This window comes from Crocodylus siamensis, chromosome 3, assembly GCF_052110815.1.
Source record: "Crocodylus siamensis isolate JL-2025a chromosome 3, ASM5211081v1, whole genome shotgun sequence".
Classification (NCBI taxonomy): domain Eukaryota; kingdom Metazoa; phylum Chordata; order Crocodylia; family Crocodylidae; genus Crocodylus; species Crocodylus siamensis.
Genome location: NC_143397.1, coordinates 251668386 through 251694596, shown reverse-complemented (window position 1 = coordinate 251694596; position 26211 = coordinate 251668386). Strand labels below are relative to the sequence as shown.

General features: G+C 48.7%; 1 protein-coding gene across 4 annotated transcripts in view; it reads left to right on the top strand.

Moving 5' to 3' along the window:
• COL22A1 (collagen type XXII alpha 1 chain) overlaps positions 1–26211 on the top strand; it is a 316497-nt gene that overhangs the window by 233570 nt on the left and 56716 nt on the right. For all 4 annotated transcript variants that reach the window (XM_090040702.1, XM_090040701.1, XM_090040704.1 and 1 more), the window contains 12 exons: positions 2558–2611; positions 3258–3311; positions 4249–4302; positions 5558–5611; positions 6053–6097; positions 9958–10020; positions 10980–11033; positions 13900–13941; positions 17088–17120; positions 23114–23167; positions 23511–23564; positions 24936–24989. In XM_090040702.1, the coding sequence (XP_089896828.1) occupies positions 2558–2611; positions 3258–3311; positions 4249–4302; positions 5558–5611; positions 6053–6097; positions 9958–10020; positions 10980–11033; positions 13900–13941; positions 17088–17120; positions 23114–23167; positions 23511–23564; positions 24936–24989 (615 nt within the window). The remainder of the gene's footprint in view (positions 1–2557; positions 2612–3257; positions 3312–4248; positions 4303–5557; positions 5612–6052; positions 6098–9957; positions 10021–10979; positions 11034–13899; positions 13942–17087; positions 17121–23113; positions 23168–23510; positions 23565–24935; positions 24990–26211) is intronic.

Below are 26211 nucleotides of genomic sequence, written 5' to 3'. Positions count from 1 at the left end.
ATGCTTACATTCCCCACAACAGTTGAAATGTTTTTTCAGGATTCAAGTCTAATTTCTATTTAGTTTAGACTGAGCAAAAACAGAGTGACCTGCAAGTAGAAATAAGGATTACTTTTTCCTCTTGTTCTGCTTCCACTCCCCACAAGACTCTCTCCTTTTACCATCTGTTGTGTGTCTTCCTTGCAGTCTCCTCCTTGTGCTGTCATGCGCACGGCTCCTTCATCTGGGACCCTCTCCCCTTGTTTGCCATTGCTATTCCCTCTCCCTATTCACATCTTCCCAACCCTGCTGAGGGGCCTTTCAGAAATTCCTGCGGTGGTCTGCCACAATGGCACTAGCATCCCAAACCCCCTCCCCACCGCCCACATCCTCCCTTATCCACTTTTTTGGGCCTGATCCTGCTATTTCCATTTGTCATTGGCTTCTACAAGAGTGGGACCAGGTCCTTTTTCTGCCTGAGACCCCGAGGCTGGCATTTCCTCGAATACCAGCCTCTTCACTTCCCATGTTTCTTAATCTCCTGATCTCTTCAATAGTGCATGTTTTAGTGCTCGTGTGGCCACTATGCTTTGGGAAGTACCAATACAGGAAATAAGGTTTGGTGGTATCTTTTATTAGGCCAACATTATAACTGGGAGAGACAGATTTGTGGACACAAAATGTCCTTCCCAGGAAGCTTCATGTGTCTTTTGTTCCTTTTAATAGTACATGGACTTTGTCTCTGACCCTGGGATGATTTGGAGTCTTCTTTACATTTGATTTCTCTCTTGCTAACATAGGTCGGCCTCTTGCTAGCATAGACATTTTGTCCTGGCCAGGCCTGTCATCTGACTAGTACAATCAATGGGTTCCCATGTCGGTAAGGTGCAGGTGACTCGTGGCATCTCAGCTCCCCAGAGAGGGGTTTTCTGCTTAGCCGTGTGTTACAGGAATGCAGTCAGTGTAAACTGGGGCTGCATTCATGTCTCCTCTTTGAGAGCAGATTTCCTTGTAGACTGCAGACCCTCTCTAAATAATAATGCTAGCTAATCTAGATAGCATTATTAAAAGTAGACTATATGTCTATAGCTACATTAAAAGTAGACTATTTGTCTATAGCCAGCCATGGGAGTCAAACCAGTCCCATTGCTGGTTACTCGGCCCCCTCTATTGGTCAGATACTCGCATTATTTCCAGATTCCTCTTAGGCAGTGTGCTCGAACACAGCATTTTAGTATGCCCTTATCTAAATCACAGGATGACGAACATCTCCTCATCCTTCATTCTCACCACCCCCAAAGTGTTCCCTGACCACCTCATGCCCTTAAATAAATAAATAAATAAATAAATAAATAAATAAAAGGTATAATGTTGGTCTGTGACCTGCAATTTTGAAGTCATAGACTCTGCAACCTGTGCTATTGACTACTGACACTGCCAGGATTCCTTGGCTAAGGTGCTGATGCATCTTTCTTTGTTCTTGCACCTGATTTTTACTTCCATTTAATTCCTTACACATAAGTGTTCAAAATAAAAGACTTGGAGCTGCCCGCAAAATCAAGCTGTGAAGCTTTTACGGCTCGGTCATCGGTCCTTTGCTGACATCCTTTGTTGTATTATTTGCCTAGACCCCAATCCAGGAAGCTCTCAGTTTTAAACCATGCGTACTGAAATCACACCCTGCATCTTCAGTAGAAGCTGCAACACTTTAACTATCTAGCAACTTATTTAAGTCTGTTAAAGAGAGATGCAAGTGTCTTACTTTAAGGACCTCTATTTGACAATTTGGACCGGCACTCTTTCCAGCTCAGGATTGCTTGCCGTTGCTAAAGTGAGGGATATAGAGTCAGAAATTTTCCCAACGGGTACTGTTGGAATCTCTATTGCTGTAATCCATTAAAACTAAATGATGCAAAAACTGGCTGATCCATGGCAGGCAACATTGTATTGGCAACGGGATGGACAAGATGAACTGAGTGAGCATTTCCATGTCCAACTTATATAATGTACTGAGGCCACTTGATACACAGTCTGGGCTTTGCTATAGTCTACCCAAATGCCTCATTTTTGAAGATGAGTAGATGGAATTGAATTTAGGAGTAGCTCCCTCCCCCACACACAAAATTTCGTACATTCGTGATTTCAGAAGAATCTGTCTGCAGAAGCAGATCATTTGTTCCTTTTCTTTGAAAGCAGTGTTGAGCAGGATGGAATTAGGCTGGATGCCGTATGAATGTTTCAGGGGACAAACTTTGCTTGGTGGGTTAGCATCGATTGCTGTAGACTCACTCATTGCTTGTAGTAGAGCCCAGGCCAGAGTTCATCCCCCAGGGATGGTAATTAGCAGCAGAAGAGGCTGCCTGTGAAACGCAGGTAATTCTGTTCAGCTCGAGAACGCAGGCTCCCCGACAACTCAGTCCTGGCATCTTTCCTCTTGTGATGGAGGTAAATGAAATGGAAAAAAAAAAAAAGGATGTGGTTTGTGCAGAGTTATGTTTCCCTGAACAGAGTCCCTATGTGCAGGCCAAGGTTGCGTGTTGGTGAGTTTGATAAACCATTGTTCTTTCTTCCTTTTCAGGGTCCCCCAGGGCCTCCTGGCAGTGCTGGTCCCCGTGGCATTCCTGGAGCTCCAGTAAGAAACCTTGCTTGGCTTTGGTTTTACTTTATAGGGGAAAGGGATAGTGGTTTGAAGGTAAGGGTGTGCTATGCCCATGCTGCCTTGGTATGGCAATGACAGGGAGCATTGCATTGCCACATGAAGTCCCTGCTCTGTGCAAACCAGCTGCGTTAGCCTGGTGCTGGGTCCGTGCTTCATTGGCATGGTCCCAGCATGGCACAGATGTGGCTACACCACTTCCGGTTCAGGAGCCAGTGCCCACAGAGGGGCCCCAGAGCATCACAGGGAAATGATGCTTAGCACTGTACTGAAATGGGATAGATGCACTCTTGCTCCTCTTGATGTTAATGAGAGTTGGTGGGCCCTCGGCTAAGGATGTATTCTCATTTACGCTTTTTCACAGGGAGGCAATGTTTGGCCTCAGGTAGTGGTTCTCAACATCCATCATTATATTTGCCTTAAATACTAACTCTTGCAACTCCAGACTGCATTAACACCTCCACTGGTTTCCTAAGGTAGAAACATGCCATTGCGGGTGGGGGAATTGTGTTGATCGGGTTGAGTGAAAATCAGTAAGCTGCAGTGGGGGAAAAGGCAAGAACATCACTTGATTGCTGTGGGTCAGAACCATTAATGTTTCTCTGCTATGGCTGCATTTTAGGGATTGCCCGGAGAACTTGGTGTTTCAGGAAAACCTGGCCTTCCAGGACCCCCTGTAAGTTGTAAGCAGCTTATTTCGTCTCCTTTCTGTGATCAGTGGTTGTGTGTGTGCGTGTCCCGAATAGGAAGGCAAGAGCCTTTGTTCCCCTGCCATTGGGTTGTTAACATAAAAGCTTTTAATGAGCCCATTAAGAGCACTTCCTCCTTTAATTTAAGCATTAGAGATGTAGGGTTTTAGTGTGCAACATCCTGGCTTTAAACACCGCTGTTGACGAAACCAGGGCTCGGGATCCTTTTACACAGGTACAGCTGGGATTTGGGTACATGGATACCTTTGAATTGGCATATGAATTGAAACAACATCTCCAACTTTGAAGGGTAAAGCCATTTCTGTTGGCTGCTTAATGCCAAGGCGGATCAATTAGGATGTAATTGGCTTTAATGGGCACCTCCCACAACCTTTTAACATTTGTTATCAGCTGTATAAGCAAGTGACATTCAGAAAGAGGACAACGTTTCTCCTACTTCTGTAATACATTAGGGACATAATTTTTGTCCGGCTCCTGCCAGCTGATGGTTTAATGCAGATAAGATAGATTGTATAGTTAATGAATTACTGGCACTTAAAGAAGGCAGACTTTTTTCTATCCTCGCAGGCAGAAGAGACTGGGAAGAGATAAGTAAAGATGCCATCTCTAAATTTGCTTAAGAATCCAGTAATTTATAGTCTTTAATATGCGTGTGCGCTCTTCTTTTTCTGTAGCTACAGTGACATCCAGTGGCCACTGGCTGGGATTGCTTTATGGGATTGGTTTAGTAACTTGTATGTTGCCTGACTCCCCCCGGGAGTCCCCCGGCTGTCCTTTCGATCAGGGTAAAAGGTGACCGCAGGAGGTCACATGTTCAGACCGGATAGCTAGACGGTGGACAAGATGTTGCTCCAAACCATCTGAAGAAAGGTGCCTCCAACTAATCATTTTTCCCTTGTCTAGGGCTTGCCAGGCAAAGATGGATTAAATGGTCTACCTGGACTTCTGGGTCAAAAGGCAAGTGACAACAGCGTGTGTTCACATCACACTAGCTCCCTCCCTTCCCAACTGTGCAGAGTGACAGATGGGCCCAAGTCAGGTACTCATTTGCCCTATTTCACTCCACTGAGTCTTGAGGTGCAACTTCATGGAAAGACTTTGCAGGTATTTTATCTGGCTGGCCGGAGCATAGTGTATTGTTCAAGCACATGCATAACACATAGGGCCTCCAGGGCCCAGAGGGGCTAGAAAGATGGTGCATTAATTCCTTTAATCTCCTACTAGGCTGTGTGAAAGGCAAACACAGCTTTTAACCCTTCCCTAGCTGTTTTGCCCTTTTAGAGGGATCAAGCACAACAGGAAAACTACAATGAATGATACAAGTGAAGATGGGTTTAGAAAGCAGCTTTCCTTCTTCTGACTTGCTATCGCAGGGAAATGGCAGTGAGTCTCCAGACTTAGCGTCCTCAGGTGGGTCACCATTGATGCTGCTTGAATAAAATGAAGGAAAGGGCCCTACTCCATCTCTAACAGCCAGAGCCAGAGGAGCAGCAAGTGCATCCCCACAAGGGGTAGGTGGAAGCATTATGAATACCATAGCCAGGAGCGGACTTAGACTGGCAGTAGCTGCCAATCTGTACAATCATGAACATGCCCAATACCTACTGCCTTGCTGAAATCATTGCTTCCCATGCATGAATGCACTGGGATTAATCCACCCTGGGGTCCCTAACTCATTCCCTGCTCCAAGATATCCCTGGAAGGCAGCTGTGCTTTGATCTTAAGTACATCTTAGCAGCCTTTCACTTAGCACTACTGTCACCCGGCTTCTGAGATGAGATTTAAGCTATTAGCCTCTTGGACCAATAAGCGGGATCTAAGCCCTCCCCAATGTATTGAGTTTTTTAGGAATCCGTGGGCAAATCCACTTCCACACTGTGCAGGCACAAGGAAAACTGTTTGTGTTTGTCGTTCTGGTTCATGAACTATGGTACAACAAGGCTTGAGGTTACAAAAGGACATTCGGCTTGGGGTTTCAGAATGGGTTTGAATCACTTCTGGGATTCCGTAAACTAATATTTTTAGAGTTGGGAAGACATGCCAGGATTGCACACATGCATGCGCACACCTACATACACACACGTACACATGGACAGGTCATTGTTACTAGAAAGCTGACCCTTAGCGCTCCCCTCTCAAACTTCTCTCTGCAAATATGGCGAGCCGCTGGAAGACGTAGTCCTTTGTTAACCTTCATTTATGTTCCCTACAGGGAGAACAAGGAGAAAAGGGAGAGGAAGGCTCTTCTGGCCAAGCTGGTCCCAAGGTAGGGAAGAAATCCCACTTCATGCAACTTGCTATCAATATGAATCAGGTCTGGCAAGGCCTGATGCTGATTTTACTTCCCCTGGCATCTGTTTGCTGAAGTCAGTGGAGTGACAAGCCTATGAGCTGGGGCAAGGAGGAAGAGTAGGTACCATGCGTGTCTGGGTACAATTTATTTTGGCATAAGGTGTCATTAAAAATGCAGCTGGGCCCAACCCAGAACGTGGGGGCTGACACGTGCTTCCAAAGCATTGTGGGGTTGATTGGTGATTTGCACTGGATCACCATGCTTTAGGCCCTGAAAGGCGACCAGTTTTCAAAGGGAGGCAGGAGAGGTGCATCCACTGTGCAGCGATGTGGGACACAACATAGTGACTGAAAGGCATTGTCGAGAGAGCTGTAGGGTTCTTGCTATGTTAATGTGGTTCTTCTTTCTTGCCAGGGTGACACAGGGGCTCGTGGCCTGCCGGGTCTGCCAGGTGAACAGGTGAGGGGCCCAAATTTCCTTAACCAGGCTATCTGCCAGAGTAGTGTATAGGGACTATAAATGAGCATAGGGCCTTTAGCCAGTACCAAGAAAAGCAACACTCATGTGACTCTAACTGAAGGCCAATAGCCTACCAACTAATCAAGTTCTTGGTCAGCCAAAATATGGTGAAAGCTCTGTACAAACTGCGCTGTAGCTAAGCACTCTGTACCTCCTGGATGGTGTGGTCTTGTTCCTGATGGATGAGAAAAAGGAGAGGCAGAGAGGCTTTGTGAGATGTGCCTCCTCCCCTGGATGCATGGCACCAATGCAGAGCAGTGCTGATGCTTCTGAGAGACCGGGCCCTCTTTATAACTGCATGATACCAGGGAAGGGCGGTGGTGTTGCTTGCTCTCTAAATATTGCAGTAGTGAAAAAAAAGTATATGTTAGGGAAAGAATCCCAGCTACGAGGTTGCTTGAAGAGCTTAGAGGCAGGCAAGGTGTCTAGCTCTACCCTATCCTTTGGAGCTGGGCTACTCTGAAACCACTTGCATGCAGGATCGCTCGTAGCAGAGCCAGCCCCTCATGCAGCACAGGGCAGTGGGGGGCAGTGGGGATTGCCCCCCTGCCTGGCAGCAGCCAAGGGGGCTTTTTTTTTAAATAGCCAGGAGCTGGGGAAGCCATGGTGGGGGTACTCACGGGGGATTTGGGGGAGCAGGCCTTGCAGAGGTCCCCCCATCGTCTTCCCTTCCCTTGTCCCCTACTTACCAGCATGGAGTCCAGGTCCAGCTCCCTGCTCAGGAGGAAATGACTTCTGACAAATGAAGAACACACGAACAAAAAGTAGCCCCTCTCATGCCCTCCATCTGGTGCTAGGCATGGTTTTCACACTCACGCATCCCTCCTAATCCCCTTGACTAGGAGCGGGATCTCACAGTAGTCCCGGCTTTCTCTGGACGATATCTCCAAGGACGAGAATCCCTCCAGGTTCTCTATTTTCGGGCTCCAGCATCTTCTCCCTATGTTCCCGATTATGGGGTTTGCTGGGGCTGGAGAGTTTTCTCTGTCCAGCTCAGCTGCCCAGGCCCGCTGACACTGCAGGCTGTGATGGTTTTATTCCATCTTCCCCTGCCCGCCCACCTATGCGCAGGGAGCACGTGCTCTTAAAATGGAGAGGTGGCGGTGCAGATCTGGCGCCTGCAGGTAAGTTATGCCCATCATTAGCCTTTACCGGGTTAGTCTCCCCTATGGGCTGAGGCCACTTGGAGTGGGCTTCACCCCTCCCATGGTGCACTCAGCCCTCTTCCCGTGTTACACGGCAACGCTCATTTCGAATGTATTAATTGCTCCAGGGTTCAGAACAATTAATAAAAGTTGCAAACACCTATTTTGTTCAAAAGCCTCTAAAAAACACAGTACTGAACATACACAGACTGCAAGGTTTAGGCCCTGTGCCTCCTTGCTGCCTTAGTCTCTCCAGATGCCCCTGCGCACACTAACCCTGCTGCCTGAGTGATGCCTTTCCTTTCCCTAACCACCTAATCAGTAGTATATTGCAGACAACTGCCCTTCTCGGGCTTCAAAGAGCCTTGCATTAATTGACATCCATAACTAATTCGCACACTAAAGAAGATCTGCCAGGGCAGTCTCGCTCGGTCAGCAATCAGGTGCAGACAACAAACAAAGTAAATCACTGAAGTAGCCCAGAGTCTGACCAATCCCACAACACATGTCCTAGCCCCAAAGAGCACTCTTCTTCTCCTCCCCAAGTTAATCAGTAGCAATAAAAATAAATCACCTTCGGTGTACACCAGCTGGCTGGCAACTTTGATGTCTCAGCTGCCTTGGTCTCTCCAGCTCTGTAAGCTGTGCTTCACCATGAATCAGACCCCTGGGTCTATTCTTTAGCCTCATGATAGACGAAAAGTCATGCTGCTCTGGTTGTTTCATGGTGATGGAGGGCTCTGTGTCTTTTTTCAACGTGTCTTTTAAAGCATTCATTTACCCAAGGAGAAGAGGAGGGAGAAAAACCAGCCAGACTATAGGACCTTCTCCCCTCTTTGCCCAGCTCCAGGCCTCCCACCAACTGGGTGTTATCACAAAAGAGCTGAGGTGCTCCCATATCTCAGTGGTTCTCAACCTTGTAAGACTAGAGGACCCCCTTGGTAGACTCAAGTACCCCTCAGGAAATGCCATTCCTTACTTTTCACTCACTTTTTTTGACTAGGAAAAATAATAGAACAAGCCTTCTGTTGCAAAGCACTCAGGAAGCCCCCAACAGACCAGAATGGCTTTCACTCGATCATGGCTTCCTATTTGAAACCTTTGGGTTTATCCTGTCTGGGTGACTCATGCTTGCCCACCTAAAAGTGCTAGCATTGCGTAGCACCCTTGAAAGGATCTCAAGGCAGCCCAAGGTGCTGAACCATGCCATAACTGCCATACTATAAAGAAACTGTAGAAAGGGAGAGACCCCATTAATGGGGGCCATGTGAAGGGTGCCTGGCCTGAATCTGCTTGCTCCTCTTGTAGGGTTTCCCCCTGCATCCTGCCAGTTTTTCTCTGCTGCTGCTTTTCCCATTTTGTACTCACCCTCTAAATGAACCCAATATATGCCTTTACTTCGATATGCAGTCAGACCCACTGCAGCTCTGCCTGCCACTGAGCCCCGTAGCCTGGGTGTCAGCTTCAATGTTGACTGCTCTCTCGGTCCTCACACCCAGACTATGTCTAACTTTACTATCTTTTCTGCACAGCCGATAAGATACTGTCTTCCTCACTTAGCCAGTAAAAAAACCCATCTTGCTCGGACCCTTATTCTCTGGCAACCCTGCTTCTGCAGCATCTTTTTCCCTGGCTTTGGCAAAGTGTGAAGCATTTCAAACAGTGCTGTACTATCAGGCTCCGAGCCTCTGAGTTGGACTACATCCTTCTCTTGGCATCCTTGCAGTACCTCTCCTTCTCTGCCTTGGCATCCTTGCAGTACCTCTCCTTCTCTGCTGCATCAGATATATGCCCCTTGCTTTCCTCTGCAAGGCCATTTATCATTTTCTCTGGTTCCCTAATGCTTGGAAGAGCTTCCTTCTAACATCCCCAAAGCCATTCAGTTGCTATCCCTCCAACCTCCCCTTTGCTCAAGTAGCAAGACTCTGGTGTATCCTTCTGACCATTGCTGCCCCATTGGTTCCCCATAGTCCCCCATCCAGCTACTGTTTGGGGCTCTAGATTGTAAGCTGCTTGGGTCAGGGACCATTACTTTGTTCTGCATTTGTACAGCACCGAGCACAAAGTTGTCTTGGCACTGGGAAAATGTATGAAATCGAGGATGATACAATCATTCTGCACAAATCCACTTCCAAGCCTACTTCCCATGTCAGGCGAGTTAAAGGAAAAGTGCCCCAATAATTAAACATATTGGTCATGTTGCGTCACAGAATAGGAGGTCATGGAAGTGTTGCCATGTACCAGCCTTGTTTTTGGATGCAGAGCTTAGGAGCATGCCAGCTGCAGTGTGACTTTGGGGAAAGTCCAAAAGGAGCTGTGACTTCTGCGATCTGGAGGAGGATCAGGTTGGTAGTTCTCAGTAAGCTGTCCTCCAGCGCCTGCCAATGGCACGTTCCTGCTCTCGCTGTAACAGTGCAAAAAGATGATAAATCTGAACTGGACTGGAGTCTTCCCAGTTTAGAGGACGTGTGCCACTGGTTGGCCAAATGGCGGAACCAGGACCACGAGATTTATATCAGAGTAACAAAAAACCCCAGAATTTGGCCAGGTTTTTTGCCTCCTTGTTTATTAAGTTTGAGGTGGATTAATGGATGTCTTGCTGGGACGGGGAAATGTCCCCCAGATTTTATACACCGCTCTTTCTCACTCTATCAGGGTGAAGCAGGGCTTCCTGGACTCCAGGGCTTACCCGGACCAAGAGGAGAGAAGGGAAACCAGGTGAGTGATTTTGAGATGCTGCTCAGTTGCACCAGGAGCATTTGATCTGTCTTTCTTTTCCCTCCTGATACGCTTTTTGTGGTGAACATCTGAAAAACTTCTGGAAATCATGGCAGCTGCTCACCACCCCACCTCCCTGCAGCTATGGAGATGGCTAATGAGCCATCTATCACAGTGTCGGCAGGTCCGTGCAAATGTGAGGGGACTTATATCAAACACAAAGATCTTATTAATCACAGGGTGTTGGCGGGTGGGGAGAGAAGCATCCCACCACACTGAAGAAGAAACAGAATGAGATTTCCAGATAGCACCAGAACGATTAAGGATTATGAGCCCCAGTGACAACTCAGGGGACTTTTGCTTCTACATCTCACTTACCATCTGCTTTATGAATGATTGTATATATCTGGGTGGGTAGGGCATAACATCAGTGGGAATTTAGCAGTTGACTGTATTGGTTGCTGGATTTTACAGATACCAGAAATTATAATGTAGGGCCAGGAGGGCCTGTAAGAGGTCATCTAGTACATCCCCCTGCTCAGAGGCAGGGTATGTGCAGCTGGTATACCCATGAGCAAAGCACTAAGCTACTCGTCATAGTCCTTCATCCTACTGCCTCATGTTCTAGTGGACACTAAGAGTCTGCATTTTCTGTAGGTGTTGCAGGCATTCATACTTGTTATCTGCATGCTGGCTTAAGGTTATAGTTTGCATTTCCATGAACTAAGCCCCAGATTGTCATCTTTGGAAGGTTGCATGCCTTTCTGTGAGTTAATCTCAAGGCATTATTTGAATGTATTGCAGCTGGGAAGATGGGTAAGATCCAACAACAGTATGAAATATGACATATTTAAGATTCAACAACAGTATGAAATATGACGTGGGTAGTGGTGCAGTAGCAGAGATTGCTTCGGGTAACACCGTGATGTACACGTTTCTTGCTTGTTCTTTGCATTTAGGGTGAAAGGGGAAGAGAGGGCCTCCCTGGACAGCAAGGTGAAAGAGGTGAAAAGGTGAGTACCAGATGATGTAGATCCCTTAAAACAAGAAAGGAAGAGGAACAAGAAGGGGTGAGATGGTAGGGCATTGAACATCTGACACAGGTGGGGTCTAGGAGCAATGCGACCTAAGTTGTGGCATCGAGGAGAAAGAGCGTGGTGGAGGCATGCAGGTGAGCCAGATGAAAAAAATCCAATGTGTTGATCGTGCTAGAGACAGTAAGTGGGACACTTCTATTTATCTACTAGTTGTGGAAAGAAATGGGGAAGATTTGAAGAAACAGAAAGGCAACGTGCTTAGAAAGGGCAACTTTTTATAAAGCGCACCACCTGTGGCATTCGTTGTCCCAAGATATGAGAGCCAGCAGCTTACTAGGAGTCCAAAAAGACCATTGTGGTGATGATAAAATTATGAGACTGACCAGAGTTACAGCTGGAGGTTATAATGTACTAGAACAACAGTCAACAATATTTTCTAGCAGCGCACTAGAATAACTCAGCTCAGGTCCAAGGTGGGCCGGTGCTAAGACCTGGATGCTTTCAGCACTGCTGCCACTTCTGCCAGCGGTGGCATTGGCAAAGCCCCCTTGCCATTGCCTGGTGTTGGCAGGAGCAACCCCCTCCCATCTCCTTTTCCTACTCCTCTGCTGCCAGCCCGTGGCTGAAAACCTCAGCTCTGCAGGCTGTGAGGGCTGGATCCAGCCTGCAGCCGCAGGTTGGCAACCCGTTGTAAAAGATATAAATGCTCACGTTACAGGCTATGACTACATTGACTCTCCGGTAGCTTAAATAAATTCTCTGGTCATGTCTCACACCATTTTTTTTTTCCCCTGCAGACAGGTTAATTATCCATTAGTAATGCCAGGTACTTTTTCTGCTGATAAAACACGGAGTAGCTTCTGAGGTATCTGGCATTAGCCAGTGATAGACAGGTTACTGGATCAGCTGAACCAGCTTTGCAATGCATTATGGTAATTCCTATGTCCCAATGGCAAACCTGGTGTCATTTGCTTTCTTATTGTACAGTTAAGTTCATTAGGGGTAATGAGCAAAACAGAATGGCACACTACTCTGCAGTGATTCAGAGACACAAACCAACCATAAAACTGGTGACCTGCAACTCTTCAGCACAGGTGCAGCTTATAAAAGAAGCTGGACTCCGTATCTGGCTAACAGAAGTAAAGCCATACACTCTGCTGGGGCCGGGTCCACATGAACAAGGGCATGCATGGGCAGTGGCATGCATGGGCAGTGGCACAAATAATAGCAGCACAAATTTGCACCTCTACTTTATGCTGCAGTGCAAGCCCCTGCCCGTGTGCTTTGCAGTGGGACACGTTGTCCCAGTGCTTTGTGTGCTGCAGGGGGTGTTGGCTGGGGCTCCCCTGCACTGAGGCATCCTTTGCCTTGGCCAGCTAGGAAGTGGCAAGTGGAGATGGGGGAGCAGGCAGCCCAGGGCTACCACTTCCCCATCTCCGTGCACTGCAAGCCCCAGTGCTGAGGCACCCTGGACCCCTGCCAGCCAGGGAGTTGCACGCAGAAATGGAGACCCCCTGTCTCTGCATGCAGCAGAGCCCCTGCACTGAGGCAGCCCCCGCACTGAGGCACCCTGCCCCCAGCCAACCACTCCCCAGCTGGCTGCAGTGCAGGGTGCTCCGAGTCAGGGGACCAGGCAGCCCTGGGTTAGCTGCTCCCCTGTCTCAAGATACACTGCACCCCAGCCCGCTGCTCCACTGCTGGCTGGGGTGCAGCATGCCTCGGCATGGGGGCTCCATGTGCCTCAGTGCAGGGGCAACTCAGTGGAGCCGCTGGGCCCAGGACCTCCTGCTCCCCTGTCTTGGGGTACCCTGCACCCAGCCAGCCAGGAAGGTGGCTATCTGGGGCACAGGGTGCTTCAGCTCTGGGCTACCTGCTCCCCCATCTCTGCATTTGTCCTAGCACTCACCACTTTGTGTGCCTCTAAGTTGGTTTGCACCACTATTTTTCTGGGGTTTTTTTGTTTTTTTGGCTACTGGGAAATTCCAGTAGCAAATTTTGCCCCGGCACTGCAAATTAGCAGCACCATGCATGGATTAACATGCAACTCGTGCAGTTTGTGACGTTGCAAAGAAGCTTTGCAGCACCACAAACCACACGTGCCTGCACATGTGGGCCCAGCCTGGGAGGCATTTTTTTGTTGGGGTGAGGAAGCACCAACATTTCTAAACACTTGTCATCACAAGCCTATGGATGTAGATGGCAGGGTAGAAACCCCCCCTCCACTCCCCAGGGGGTTCTGATTTCTATTGAAATCTCCATTTTGGTCACGCAGGGCTGGTAAAACGTACTGGGAGGCTGTTCTGACAGGCTGTAACTATATCGCATTGAAGCAGGCTCGATGAATCAAGTCTGCTGCACCGTGCTAACTAGCATACTCCAGCCAGCCTCTGTGTCTCATGTCTCAGCATCCCCCTGTTTCAAAATGGCAGTGGGGGCATTTGAACTAAAGCTCATCGAATGAGCTTTAGTTCAAGTGCCCTCGTTGCCATTTTGAAGCTCAGGGCTGCTAAGACAAAAGATGCTGCAGCGCTTTACTTAGAGCAGCTCCCAGAGCCACTCCCATTAAAGTGCCCCCATCCCCGGCACACATGTAGAAGTGCCCCACAGTACATTATTGAACCTCTGCGGTCCTGTTTAGTGGTTCTGGCCAAGGACGCTGGGAAAGACTTCCATGTATCAGACAAGCTGAAAAAACCTCGTTTGTGCAGGTCTCATCTGGTGTAGCTGTAGACGTGGGAATTCGTGACAAACGTTGCTATGTTGTAGATGTTCTCATTGCTTTGTATTATACCCTGCTTCCCTTTGGTTTCTTTAATACCATTCCCCTCTCTGGCTCCCCTAGGGCGATGTGGGTTCTCCTGGTCCCCCTGGTCTGCCTGGAACTGTAAGTAATATTGCAACCTTAGTTTATTATTTCCTGATAGCCTTGTACAGGTGAGCCCTGCTACAGCTTCATTAAGGGGTCACAGGTTTCCTGCGTTCTTGTGTACAGTGGTGTCACTTTAGCTGTGACTCCTCCTTTTCACTGACATGTAGCGTAGGTATAGGGACCTGTCTGTGTCTACCCACAAGGACAAAGAAAGGGAGAAAATGTGTTACTACACTACTGGTTTTACATGGATACAGAAAAATGCTTTTATGCCCAGCAAGGGGGTGTTGTTGTCCATGATATCCTGGTGACTTCCTTGTGAAACCATTTCATTGTCAGTATAGATCTCACAGGAAAAAGAAGCCGACCTTGAAGGGGGCATTGCCCTGTTCCAACTCTCAGTAATAAATGCTGAGTCTGTAGAAGTAGCAGAGTGTGGATTTCACTGTCTCACCAGCGTGGATTTAGGCTACAGCTTGAAAATAATCTGACCTGGCTGTTTCCTAACCCCCTGAGCCCTTTCAGAGAGACTTCAGAAGTTATAGCACCATAATATGCTGGGGATCAGAGACTCTCTGTGCTCCCAAAAGCCATCCTTGACAAAATGGAGTTAGTTTGCATTCAGAACTGGGTCCAGTGAGCAACCAAATCAGCCTGTCCAGTTTCCTTCCATTATTACAAGAGCACGAGGCAACCTGCTGTTGCTAGGGGTGCACCGATACAGATTTTTGGGGCTAATACTGTTAGCCGATTTTTAAGGAGGCATATCGGCCGATACCTATCCGATTTCTGATACAAGCCCAGCAGCTGGTAAGTCTGGTGTGGTGGAAGGGGAGAGACGGGGGAAGAAGGGGGGCAGATCAAGCTCCCTGAGGTGAGAGGAGTATGGCAGGGGCTGGGGCAAGTGTTGCCCAGCTGTGGTGGGGTGGGCACAGGATGGAGCCACAGCTCTTCCCAGGGGCCCAGGGAGCTAGGGGGTGGCTCCTGCTGGTCTGGTGGCTCGTCCGGTGCTTGCCTAGTGGCTACCACCACTACTCCCATTGTTTGGGAGAGCATGGAGGTGGGGAGGGCATGTGCCCCGGATCTATGCAAGGTGGTGTGGGGTGGGGCAGGCTCTTACTGGTGGGGTGGGGCTGCACAGGGTGGGTGGTGGAGGGAGGGCCACTGGGAAGGAGGTTGGAGAGCTACAATGAATTTTGGGGTGGCTGCAGCCCCCGTGATAGTCCCTTCCCAGCACCACTGCCACTCACCCCATGCAGCCCCACCCCGCCAGGAAGAGCCCACCTCATTCAGATCCAGGGGCACATGCTCCCCCATGCTCTCTCGGACAAGTGGCAGAAGCAGCGGCAGGAGCTACTGGGTAAGCGGGCAAGTGCTGGATGAGCTGCCGGACCAGCAGCTCCTGGACGAGTGGTGTACAGCAGTGGGAGCCAGCCCCCCACGCCCCCTGGATGAGCTGTGGCTCTGTCCTGAACCCGCTCCAGCACAGCAGCGCTTGCCCCAGCCCCAGTCCCACTCCTCCCTCACCATGAGGACCTTGATCTGCCCCGCTGTGCCCCTTCCCTCCTCCCTTTTCTCCCACCACACCAGATTTACTAGCTTCATGCAGCTTTCCAAGATGCCTGGCAGTACTCCTTGCTGCCTATGTGCTGCACTGTGGCTGTGCGCGTGCATGGACCATTTATCGGCCAAATTATCGGCCCTATCATGCCGATTTCTGATATAGTCAGTTTTCTTTATATCAGTGCCAATCTGATATTGGACCAATGTATCAGTGCACCTCTAGCTGTTGCTTCTTTTAAAATGACCCTGCGCCATTCTTGGAATCATTCTTAAAGCATGTGATACAAGGTCATTAGCGGTCATTAAGCCAAATTCTTTGGAGCATAAAAAACTGGAGTAAGCTTACTGCCCCAGTTGTGTTACAGTGAAATTCTCACTTAGACAGGAGAGTAAACTGCCAAGCCACAGCAATTCTCTGATGTTCATGTTTGGGATGGTTTGCAAGAGCCGACTGAAGCTGCCGTGGTGGGGCACCATGAATAGAGTCAGTGGGTCCCTCAGATACTCATCTAGACCTTCATGGGTATAAAGCAAGCATTCACCAAGAAGTGCAATCTGCAGAAGCCTGGTGTAGCAAGTTCTCTATGGCCAAGCTACTTCTCTTCTTTGTTTTCCACCTATGGGCACTGTCAAGTCAATGCAAGGGGAGCTGTGTGCACATCCTGTGACAGTAACCTGGCCACAACAGCTTGAATAACTTTGGCAAAGTTTAAAAAGGAGGGCAGTGGTCATGAATGCCACACCATATGCATGGGAATGAAGACACTTTTGAACACTCATGTTTCCTGGGGACCCCACAGAGGGGAAAGTATAGCTCTTCCCAAGGCCTGAGCTGAGACATGGAGTAAGCATACTATAATGCCTACCAGCCTGAATTTGGTCCAAAGCAGGAAGTTCATTAAGACTTAATATGACCCAAGCATAAATTCAGAGCTAGCTTTCTAATAACCTGAACTTCAAGACCATTTGAATCTGGGGTGTTGGTTCAGCTCATTGTAACAAAAGTGCCTAGATGGCTATATAGGTTTATTGGATATACGTGTGCTCTGGGAGTCGGTGGGGGGAGGGGGGATGGTTTAACTAGAGTGGCTCTGAGAACCGCTTTAATTAAACCACCACCACATCTTGTGCATCAGCACCCCAGGCTTAAAAATGGCTACAGGGACACTTCATCTAAAGCTCGTGTGACGAGCTTTAGTTAAAGCATGCCTGCCACCATTTTTAAGTGTGGGGGCACCGATACGCAAGACGCTGGAGTCTGGTGGAGCATAGTAATTACTGCGCTCCAGCAGACTTGATTAACTGAGTCTGCTCCGAAACGCTGCAGTTACAGCACATCAGAGCAGCTTTGCTGTTCGTGTGTAGGCCCACAGTACAAACACCCCAAGAAAGTGCCGGGGTGGTTTGGATGCTGCTCTGCTTTGCTTTGTTTGCTTGTTTCCAGGGGACACAGTACCACAGTTATCTGTTCAGATACAAATTCCTTCCTCTTCTTATTAGAAGTGCGGGGAGATGCACAAATTGTTAGCGCTTATAGGAAAATAATGATTTTATTAATCATTTAACTTTCTGCTCCATTTGTTTCGTGTCTTTTCCAGACAGCACTGTTTACCCCGCATCCCCGAATCCCAGTAAGTACCGTATCTCATAAAGATGTCTTGTGGCTTCTTGCCTTTTTCGCTTGATAAAGAGCGCCTTTCTGTTTTACACATAATTTAAATGTTTCGTATGATGGGTTTGAAGCTGGCTCCGGGAGACGTCACTGCTGTGGCCAGTCGCTAGGAACAGGCAGCTGTCGTACTGGTAACAGCAGCATCCAAACTGTAGATGGGGAGCAGCTGCATTTGGTCCTAGCTGACATCGTGGATGTTTCCAGCACCCTGCTGATGATGCTCAGCACCGAGCTGAACTGGAAACTGGAGTGGAAACTGGAGTGTACCGATGCCTTTTGGAAACCAGAAGATGCAAACGAACACAGGCAGTTGGTTACAGAGGTGACATTACAAAACACAAACAAATTGGGGTTTCAGCATGCTTGGCACTTCAGAGAGCCGAAGGGAAAGGGAACATGAATGGGGAGCTAGTACTGGGGATTGGGCACCAACTTCTTGGGTTTCCTTTGCTAGAAGCCTGCACTAGATGAAGCGTGCAGTGCATCTGCACCTGTGCAAGGCAAGTGTTGCATGTGACTAAGGCAGTCAAATGCCAGCGTTTTACATGGGCTTCACACAGGTGTATGTGGACATGGTGGCAGAGGTACGATGTCTCAGTGTAGCCTGAAGGGTGAGGTTGGCCCTTTTCTGGGCTTCTGCCAAAGGCAGCCCCAGTTCACCCAGCTGTAAATGGGCACTTGGTCATTCAGGCTTGGGACAGGGCTGTTGCCAAGAAGGCTAACGGCATCCTGGGCTGGATTGGTAGGTGTGTTGGCAGCAGGTCAAGGGAAGTGATTATTCCCCTCTATTTAGTGTTGGTGAGGCCACATGTCCAGTTTTGGGCTCCCTGCTACAGAAAGGAGGTGGACAAATTGGAGAGAGCCCAGTGGAGGACAAGAAAAATAGTGAGGTGGCTGGGGGACATGACTTATGAGGAAAGACCAAGGGAACTGGGCTTATTTAATCTAGAGAAGAGGGGACTGAGAGGGGCCTTAATAGCAGCCTTCAGCTACCTGAAGGGGCATTAGAAAGAGGATGGAGCTGGACTGTTCTCAGTGGGGGCAGATGAGAGAACAAGGAGCATCAGTCTCAAGTTGCAGTAAGGGAAGTTTGGGTTAGATATTAGGAAGACTTTTCTCACTAGGAGGGTAGTAAAACACTGGAACAGGTTACCCAGAGAGGTGGTAGAAGCTCCATCCTTGGAGGTTTTTAAGACGCGGATCAACAAAGCATTGTTGGGATGATGTAGTTGGGGATGATCCTGCTTTGAGCAGGAGGGAGGGGGTTGGACTAGATGACATCCTGAGGTCCCTGCTAACCCTAACTTTCTATGATTCTATGACTTTGCATCGGTATTTAACCAGCCCAAAGGGACCACCCTTCGGGACAAGATATGGGGTGATCGAGGGAGGGTGAATATCTGCCCACCATTGGCATGGATCTTGTGAAGGGAGCATCTTAAGATAAATCAGCTGGTCTGCATAAATTGCACCCAAGAGCGCTAAAGTAACTGGCAGACATCATAGCACAGCCACTGGCAAGGACATTCAAGAACTTGTGGTGCTCAAGTGAAGTACCTTAAGATTGGAAGAGGGCCCATCTTCAAGAAAGGGAGGAAAGAAGACCCATGAAACTACAGGCCAATCAGCTTGACCTCAATTTCATTGGAAAACATTATCAAAGAAACCATTCTTGACAGGCTAACAGAAGGCAACATCCTGAGGGACAGCCAGTGCCGGTTTGTTGTGGGTAGGTCTTGCTTGACCAATCTCATTTCCTTCTATGACCAGGTGACCTATCACCTGGAAAAAAGGGAAGAGGTTTATATCATATATTTGGACTTTAAAAAAGCCTTTGACCTGGCATCCCATGGAAAAATGAAGCAACTGCACCCTCGACTACTCTACAGTCCGATGTCTGGGGAACTGGCTCCGAAACCGGACCCAGAGGGTGGTAGTCGATGGAACCAAATCAACGTGGCACTCGGTGACTAATCGGGTCCCCTAAGGCTCCATTCTCAGACCTGCGCTCTTTAATGTCTTTTATAAATGATCTGGATGCTAGTGTCAGAAGTGGACTGGCCAAGTTTGCTGACAACATCAACATTTGGAGAAGAGTATCTACACTTGAGGGTAGGCTGGTGATCCAGGCCAACCTCAACAGGCTTGCAAGGTGGGTGGAGGAAAACCTGATGGCATTCAATACGGAGAAATGCAAGGTGCTCCACCTTGGGGAAAAAAACCCCCGCATTATGCTTATAGGGTCGCCAATGCTACACTCGCTAGCACCATGGCTGAAAGAGACTTGGGGGTTGTGACTGACCACGAGATGAACATGAGCCACCAATGCGCTACCACAGCTGGCAAAGCGAACAAAACTCTGGCTTGCACCCACTGATGCATTTTGAGCAAGACCCAGGATATCATCATCCCACTGTACTCGGCCTTGGTGAGGCCACAGCTGGAGTACCGCATCCAATTCTGGGCTCCACAATTTAGGAAGGATGTGGAGCAACTTGAGAGAGTCCAGGGGACAGCCACGCGCATGATCAGAGGGCAGGAGAACAGGCCTTATGAAGACAGGCTGAGAGCCATGGGACTCCTCAGCCTGGAAAAATGCAGGCTCAAGGGCGACTTAGTGGCAGCCTATAAGGGGTTTGCATGAGGATCTGGGGGGAAGCCTGGTTACCAGAGCGCCCCAAGGGATGACAAGGTCCAACAGTCACTAACTCCTGCAAAATAGTTTTAGGCTGGAATAGACTCCCTCCAAAGGTGGTGCAAGCACCTGCTCTGGACACATTTAAGAAACATTTGGATGCTTATCTTGCTGGGATCCTTTGACCCCAGTTGACTTCCTGCCCCTGGGGTGGGGGGGGCTGGACCCGATGATCTTATGCGGTCTCTTCCAGCCCTAATGTCTATGAATCTGTGACTCTGTCAGCCAGAGGTGAGGCTGGCTACATCACTCCCTTATGTGCCTTTAGCTATAGAAACTAGAGTGCCTTCGCCACACTAGCCCCACGAGCTGTTAGTCTTGGGTGAACCTTTGATTTATTGGGTGTACACAACCAGACCTCAAGGTCTTGTCATTCTGCTTTGGCAGCGCACAGGTGTAAAAAGCTGTGTAAGCCTCAGGGCAATGTACCTGCAACTTCGGTGATTTGCTTCCCTGTGTCACTGGCAAAACTTAAAGGGCTTTCCTTTCATGGTCTGTAAAATGGCAACAATAATGTACGAGGACGAGTATGAAAATAAAGATGCAAGATTTCAGGAGTAAGGAGGGAAATGTCGACATACCTGCCTTTGCTTTGCAGGTTCAGAAAGTGAGGTGTCCAGAAGACTGTGCTGTGTAGGGCATGACATTTCAGCAAAAAGTTGAAAAGCTGCCACGCATCTTGCAGGGCATCATACGTTTGCTGGGAACCGATAACAGAAGGTCGAGACACGGCCAGACTAGACCAAAGTGGCATCAGCACTCCATTTCTTTCTTTATACATTGGTTATTTTCATAATTAAAACACTTGACCTCAAACCTGCCTCAGTCATCACTGAGATTTGCACGGATGTGGATCTGGTTTAACCGCGTTTGGGCCTACAATGAATCGAAGCAGGCTTTGGTTGTGCGCTTAATATTCAGCACTGCAGTGGGAGCTGTGCAGCAGTACACCCCTGTAGAAGGGGCTGCATAGGAATTCCCTGGCTGAGGGTGCAGCCAACCCCCATGTGTGCACCCAGGCTAATGCCCTGTCTCCTCCTGCCCCTTCTCAGCTGTCTTGCCCTCTGGGTCAGTAGAGTCCCGACTGTGGTCATGCCTGGAGGTTAGGTGGTCCGAGTTCTCACTTTTTGTCCCTCCTCTATCAAGTCACAGAGTAGCAGGGTCCACTCTGGCACCCAGTATGTGCATTTCCCCTTTGTAAGCAGGGAAGAAGGTAATGAAGTGTTAAAAAAAACCCCAACCCAGTGGGAGGCAGTAATTCAAGGGGGGCAGTAAGGGAAGCTCTGAGGTCAAGTCGAGGCAGGTAGCAGATGTTAGTCATTGCCATCCCACTGCTGTTTGCAGTGAGTGGGTGGGTTATGTTTAGTTGCCAGTGGACAAAAGCTGACCTAACACGGCTGACAGGCTCCATGGAGAGCCCACGCTCATCAAATTTGGAGAGACCCCTTGGCTTGTCTCTACACTTCTGGATTCAGGCTCATTGGCAGATTGGTTCAGGAACCACTCGCCCCTTTCATCCTCATTTGTGGGCATGTGAAGTCGTTAATTTGGAGGCCGGGCCATTGGGCCAATAGGTTCCAGTCTAACATAAAAATACAAGCAAAAAGTAGGAAAATGGAGAATTAAATAAGCTGCTTCCTTAGACGATTGAATATCTTCTCCCGCAGTCTTGGTTTCCATGGCAATAGCTGTTTGACTTCCTAGTTAATAAAAGCATCCTTTGCCTTGACTTCAGTAGTGTGCAATTGTGCCTTGTGTGCTCTCATCACACAGAAGGGTTTAAAAGATTGAAATGTAATTTTGCCAAATACCAATTGTCACAGCATTATTATTCGGTTAATCTTGTTGTACTAGTTTGTGCTGCAGCCTCCTGTCTGGCGGGGCCACAAGGTGGCACCAGCGACTGTCAGTTCACAGGAGCGAGCCCTTACCTGCCGGCTGCTCCAGGCACTCGGCCTCATTGAATTAGTCCGTGCAAATAACGTTCGCTGCGGATTCTTTCCTTTGCTCAGTTGAACAACTATTTGTCAGCAGAACAAGAAGTTTTGAAAACACACTGTTAAAACGGATGCAGCGCACGGCTCGCACGGGCCGACGTCAAGCAACAGCCTTTTCGAACTCTGTTTTGACGGGTTATTACGCTGGTGCGTGGTTGGTAACAGAAGTTATGCAGCACTCGTGACCCTTGGCTGGGTAATAGAGCCATTTATAAAATGGCACAACAACAAAAAAAAGAATATTGCTTGTTCTTGCGTATGTTCTCATACACACATAAATGCGGGGATGCACATAGGGCCTACCTTGTGCCACTGGGGCCAATAGGGATAGGATCAGGCCCACAACGATGCGCCGCTTCCTCAACAGCTGTGTGCTATTTGCTTAAGTCTATCCCAGCAGTACGACGGGGGTCATCTTGCTAAACTTTTGACAATTCAAATGAAAGTTGGTGAACTCTCATCTTGCAGTGTTCCACCCTCTTGAACGGACTGAAGTGCTATAAAGAGGAAGGACAGGATTAAATGAATCCCATTAATCACTGACGGCAGCACGTGAAATAAAGCGCTGATGTTGCAACAGGGAAAAGGAGGGGAAACGCCGTGAATGCAAGATGAGGTGAATGGAGTTCGGTACCCAGAGGGCCTGTAGAAACCACAACACTGGATATACCACGGGCCCTCCTCTCTGTGCCCATCGTTGAAGTGGAGTAAGAAGAGGAACCGTTCATCCTGCCACCTTGCATCAGGTTGCAGTAGTTCGCTGACTGCAGCATGCTTACTCTTGACGTCTCATTTCAGACGATCTGGGCATGTAATATAGAGGACAGGGAATATTATATCCTCTAAATTAAACAATATGCAACGTGCGGCTTTTAAAGTATCAGATTATGTCAGTGTAAGCTCAGAGGGAAAGTAACAATCCTTTTAATTGAAAACATTTTGGATGTAGAATTAGAAAAATGAGACTTTTTTTCCACAGGCAATATTTTACTGAGTTACAGCCACTAACAATCCCAAATACCCCCTCATCTGGGACAGTAATAATCCCTCATCCCTTTATTTTCCCTGGGAATCCAGACACCAAGCATGAGTGGCAATGGCAGCAGTTTAGCTGAAGGACATTTTTTCTTTCATTCATTTTTAGCCTAGACCAAAGTCCATCATGCTTAACCGTGTGTTTAATTGGCCTCAAATCATCTTCAAATCCAGCTTCTCTATTTTTTCTTTTTTGTTCTTCATCCTCTTCTTGTTTTGCTTCAGGGAGAACCCGGACCAAAAGGAGAGAAAGGAGATCAAGGAATCGGCGGAGAACCTGTAAGCACATCAGAGGTGGCTTAGAGCTGTGATGGCCTCCTAGACGAGGGTGTGGTGGCCGGGTGGCATCTTCTCTTGCTATGAGGAGCTCCTCCTATACGCATAGCATAGCAAAAGCTATGTACATAGTACAGGGAGGGCTGTCTGGAAAGAGCTCTGTTGATCTGTTTTGTTTTGAGTGACGTCCTTTCAGATTCGTCCCCCTGAACTAGGGGTGGGGAACACTCAAGGGTGATGGGCGTCTTCTCAGTCATACCCACAGCTATCCTGAGATGTGTCCAGACCCTGACCTACAGGCTCAGCAAAATTGTTGAGTTGTTGCCTTCTGCCCTTTTCTCTGCAGGGACCAGCGGGTGTTCCAGGTGAGCAGGGGCTCCCGGGGCTTGCAGGACTCCAGGTAAGCAGAGGGTTGGTGTGGCTTTAACTCCCTGGAGGGGCCAGATAGAGGAGGGAGGGACTCGGGGAGCATGTCTTCCTTTCCCATGGATGTTGTGGCACCCCTTTTCATTTCCTTCTGTTGACTTCTATGAAGTTAGTTGCCCCTGGCTCCCACCTGTGCAAAAGAGAAGAAAACCGAGCTCTGGATGAATCTTAGGGACCTGCTATTTCTACACTGGCAGAAGCTCTGAGGGATTTCCCAACCCAAGCCTCCTTTGCTGCTACACCACTAGGCCAAAGATGGGTTGGGCTGCACCACCGGGCCAACCAGTGAACGTTACAAACCCAAATGAATATCCTCACGTATATACCAAAAGGAATATCCTCATACCGCAGCATGAGTACCGGTCTTTGTACCGGTACAGGGTATTGGTACATATTTCAGGACAGCATTCAGAGCCACGCTAAGTCCTTTGCCCTCTGAGTTCCCCTTAGTTTACAAGCAATAGGTTATATTGTGAGTCCTGTTCCTACTGAAAACCATTGTGTGGGCTACACAACCTGCTGTTACCGTCCGCCCAGGATCGTAACTCCTGTGCTGAAGGGCCACAGGCAGACTGGGTAGGCTGGAGGGGGCACACCACTTTCTCTGATAGACGTGCATACTTGCAGGGCAGCATGGGAGAAGTTCGTAGCCCTACAGTCTCTGCCGGGCCCATTCTTCGTACAGGAGACGGATGTGGTTTGAGCCCCTTGAAGCTCAGCGTAAAAAAGAAAAAAAGAAAAGGCATTTAAGGACAGTAGTAGTCTCTGCCTCACAAAGAAAGCAAGAGCTTTGGTGTCCACACTCTCATGTTAAAATCTCCTTTGTACAAAGGCCCTCTGTGCCCTCTAAACCCTTCACAAAAGGCACAAGTGGCATTTCCATGGTGCATCAGGGAGTGTTCCCTCCCTGCTTGAATCTTATCCCTTTTGAACTATTCTTCATCTGGTTGCCCTCTGCAAGAGCTGGGGCAAAACTGCCCCTGTGCAGAGGGGCCCAGTTGGATTTTGGTGCTGGGCAGGCAGGGGGATGGCACCGCGAGACCTGAAATACACCCATGTGAATATCTTCACGTCCCAGCATCTGGCCTTGAGTAACAGGCTCTGAGTGGATCAGTCATTACTCCTTTGTCTTGTGTCACGAAGCTTTGTTTTTTACCTGTCATTTTCTGGTTGGCTATAGAACTGGAAGCAGTTTCCTGAGCCATTAAAGTCCTTTGTGAATTGATTAGCTAAGTTGGCAGCCAAGCGCATGTTCAGGTGGCTTGAGGACACTGTGTCTCTCTGTCTTGCAGGCACTTCTGTCCCCTTTCTAATCACTTGGCCTCCCTTTTTCTTTTTTGCTCAGGGCATGAAGGGAGAGAAAGGAGCTAGAGGAGAAACTGGAACTCCTGGCGAGACTGTGAGTAATTGCTTCACTTAGTGCAGTTTCCCCTGATGGAAATACACCCCAAAGGGGTTCTGAAATTGCTGCCTTGCAGATTAGTAATCTCAGGCTGATCCTGCCCAGCCTGCATTTGTAATCTTCAACTGGAGCGAGAGCTGCTGCTCTGGGCAAACAGAAATGCAAAGCTACTTGGCAGCAGCAGATGGATCGATGCCCTAATCAGTTTGACGCATGCGGGTCTGAATTGCGAGCCTCCTGTCTAAGTAGCAGGTTCCTCAAACGAAAAATCACGTTTCTTTTTCTGGGCACGAGATGCTGGACACACAACGTGCTCGATAATGCATGCCCGTATCGCTAAGGCACAGGCTGCCCTCTGGCATGGTGAGCGTGCCTCTCGTCGAGAGCCAGAACGAGTTTCGATCTAGGTTGGCTGTCAGCTTCTCCTCCTTGCTGATCAGTCCCATGTTTGCCTCTGAAAAGGAGAATTGTCATTACAAAAACTACCACAAAGCACTCATTCAGGAATGGGTCAAGGTGGGCATCCAGTATGGGAAGGGATACTTGAAATAGTCCCTGGGAGAGAGGAATACAGTCCTGGGGAGCTGTTTCTATCTGAGAGGAGCCCACCTGCAGCTCTTTGTTCCTCACAGGAACAGACTGTTTGAATCTGTGCCCTGTGCATGGCTTTTCTCAGTAGCTATCCCTAGCAGGTATTTCAGACTGGGTTAACTGAGTCCCTGCTAAGTGCCAGGGCTGCCTATGACTGGGATGTGCAAGACGAGACAAGATGGATCTGTAGCTGTGGTGCTCAACCCATGGCCCATGGAGCTCCCCCTGGGTCTGGTCCAGATACTAGAGATGCAGCAATGAATGCTTCCCTGCTCCCTTCCCCTTCTCTGGGATCAGATAAGTTGAGCACTACAGACCCGTAGCATCCACAGAGTCTTAATATCATCGTGGACATATCAACAGTGGCGAGATGGCCCGTAGCCAGGAGGCTGCGGAAAGATGAACATAACACTGGGGAGGGGAGTGTGAACCAAATGCCTTGTTACACCTTACGCTGTGAACCGCACAAAGGTTAATCAGCTTAGTGTGAGCAGCTTGGTGAAGCAGTCAGACCTTAAGGCAAAAACCCTTCTCTGACTGTCCTTCACCTGCACAGCGGTGACTCGCCATGACAGGCTTGGTGAGCAGGGGCCCGAGTAGGAGCTAGGGGCAGGACTGGCTCATTGCT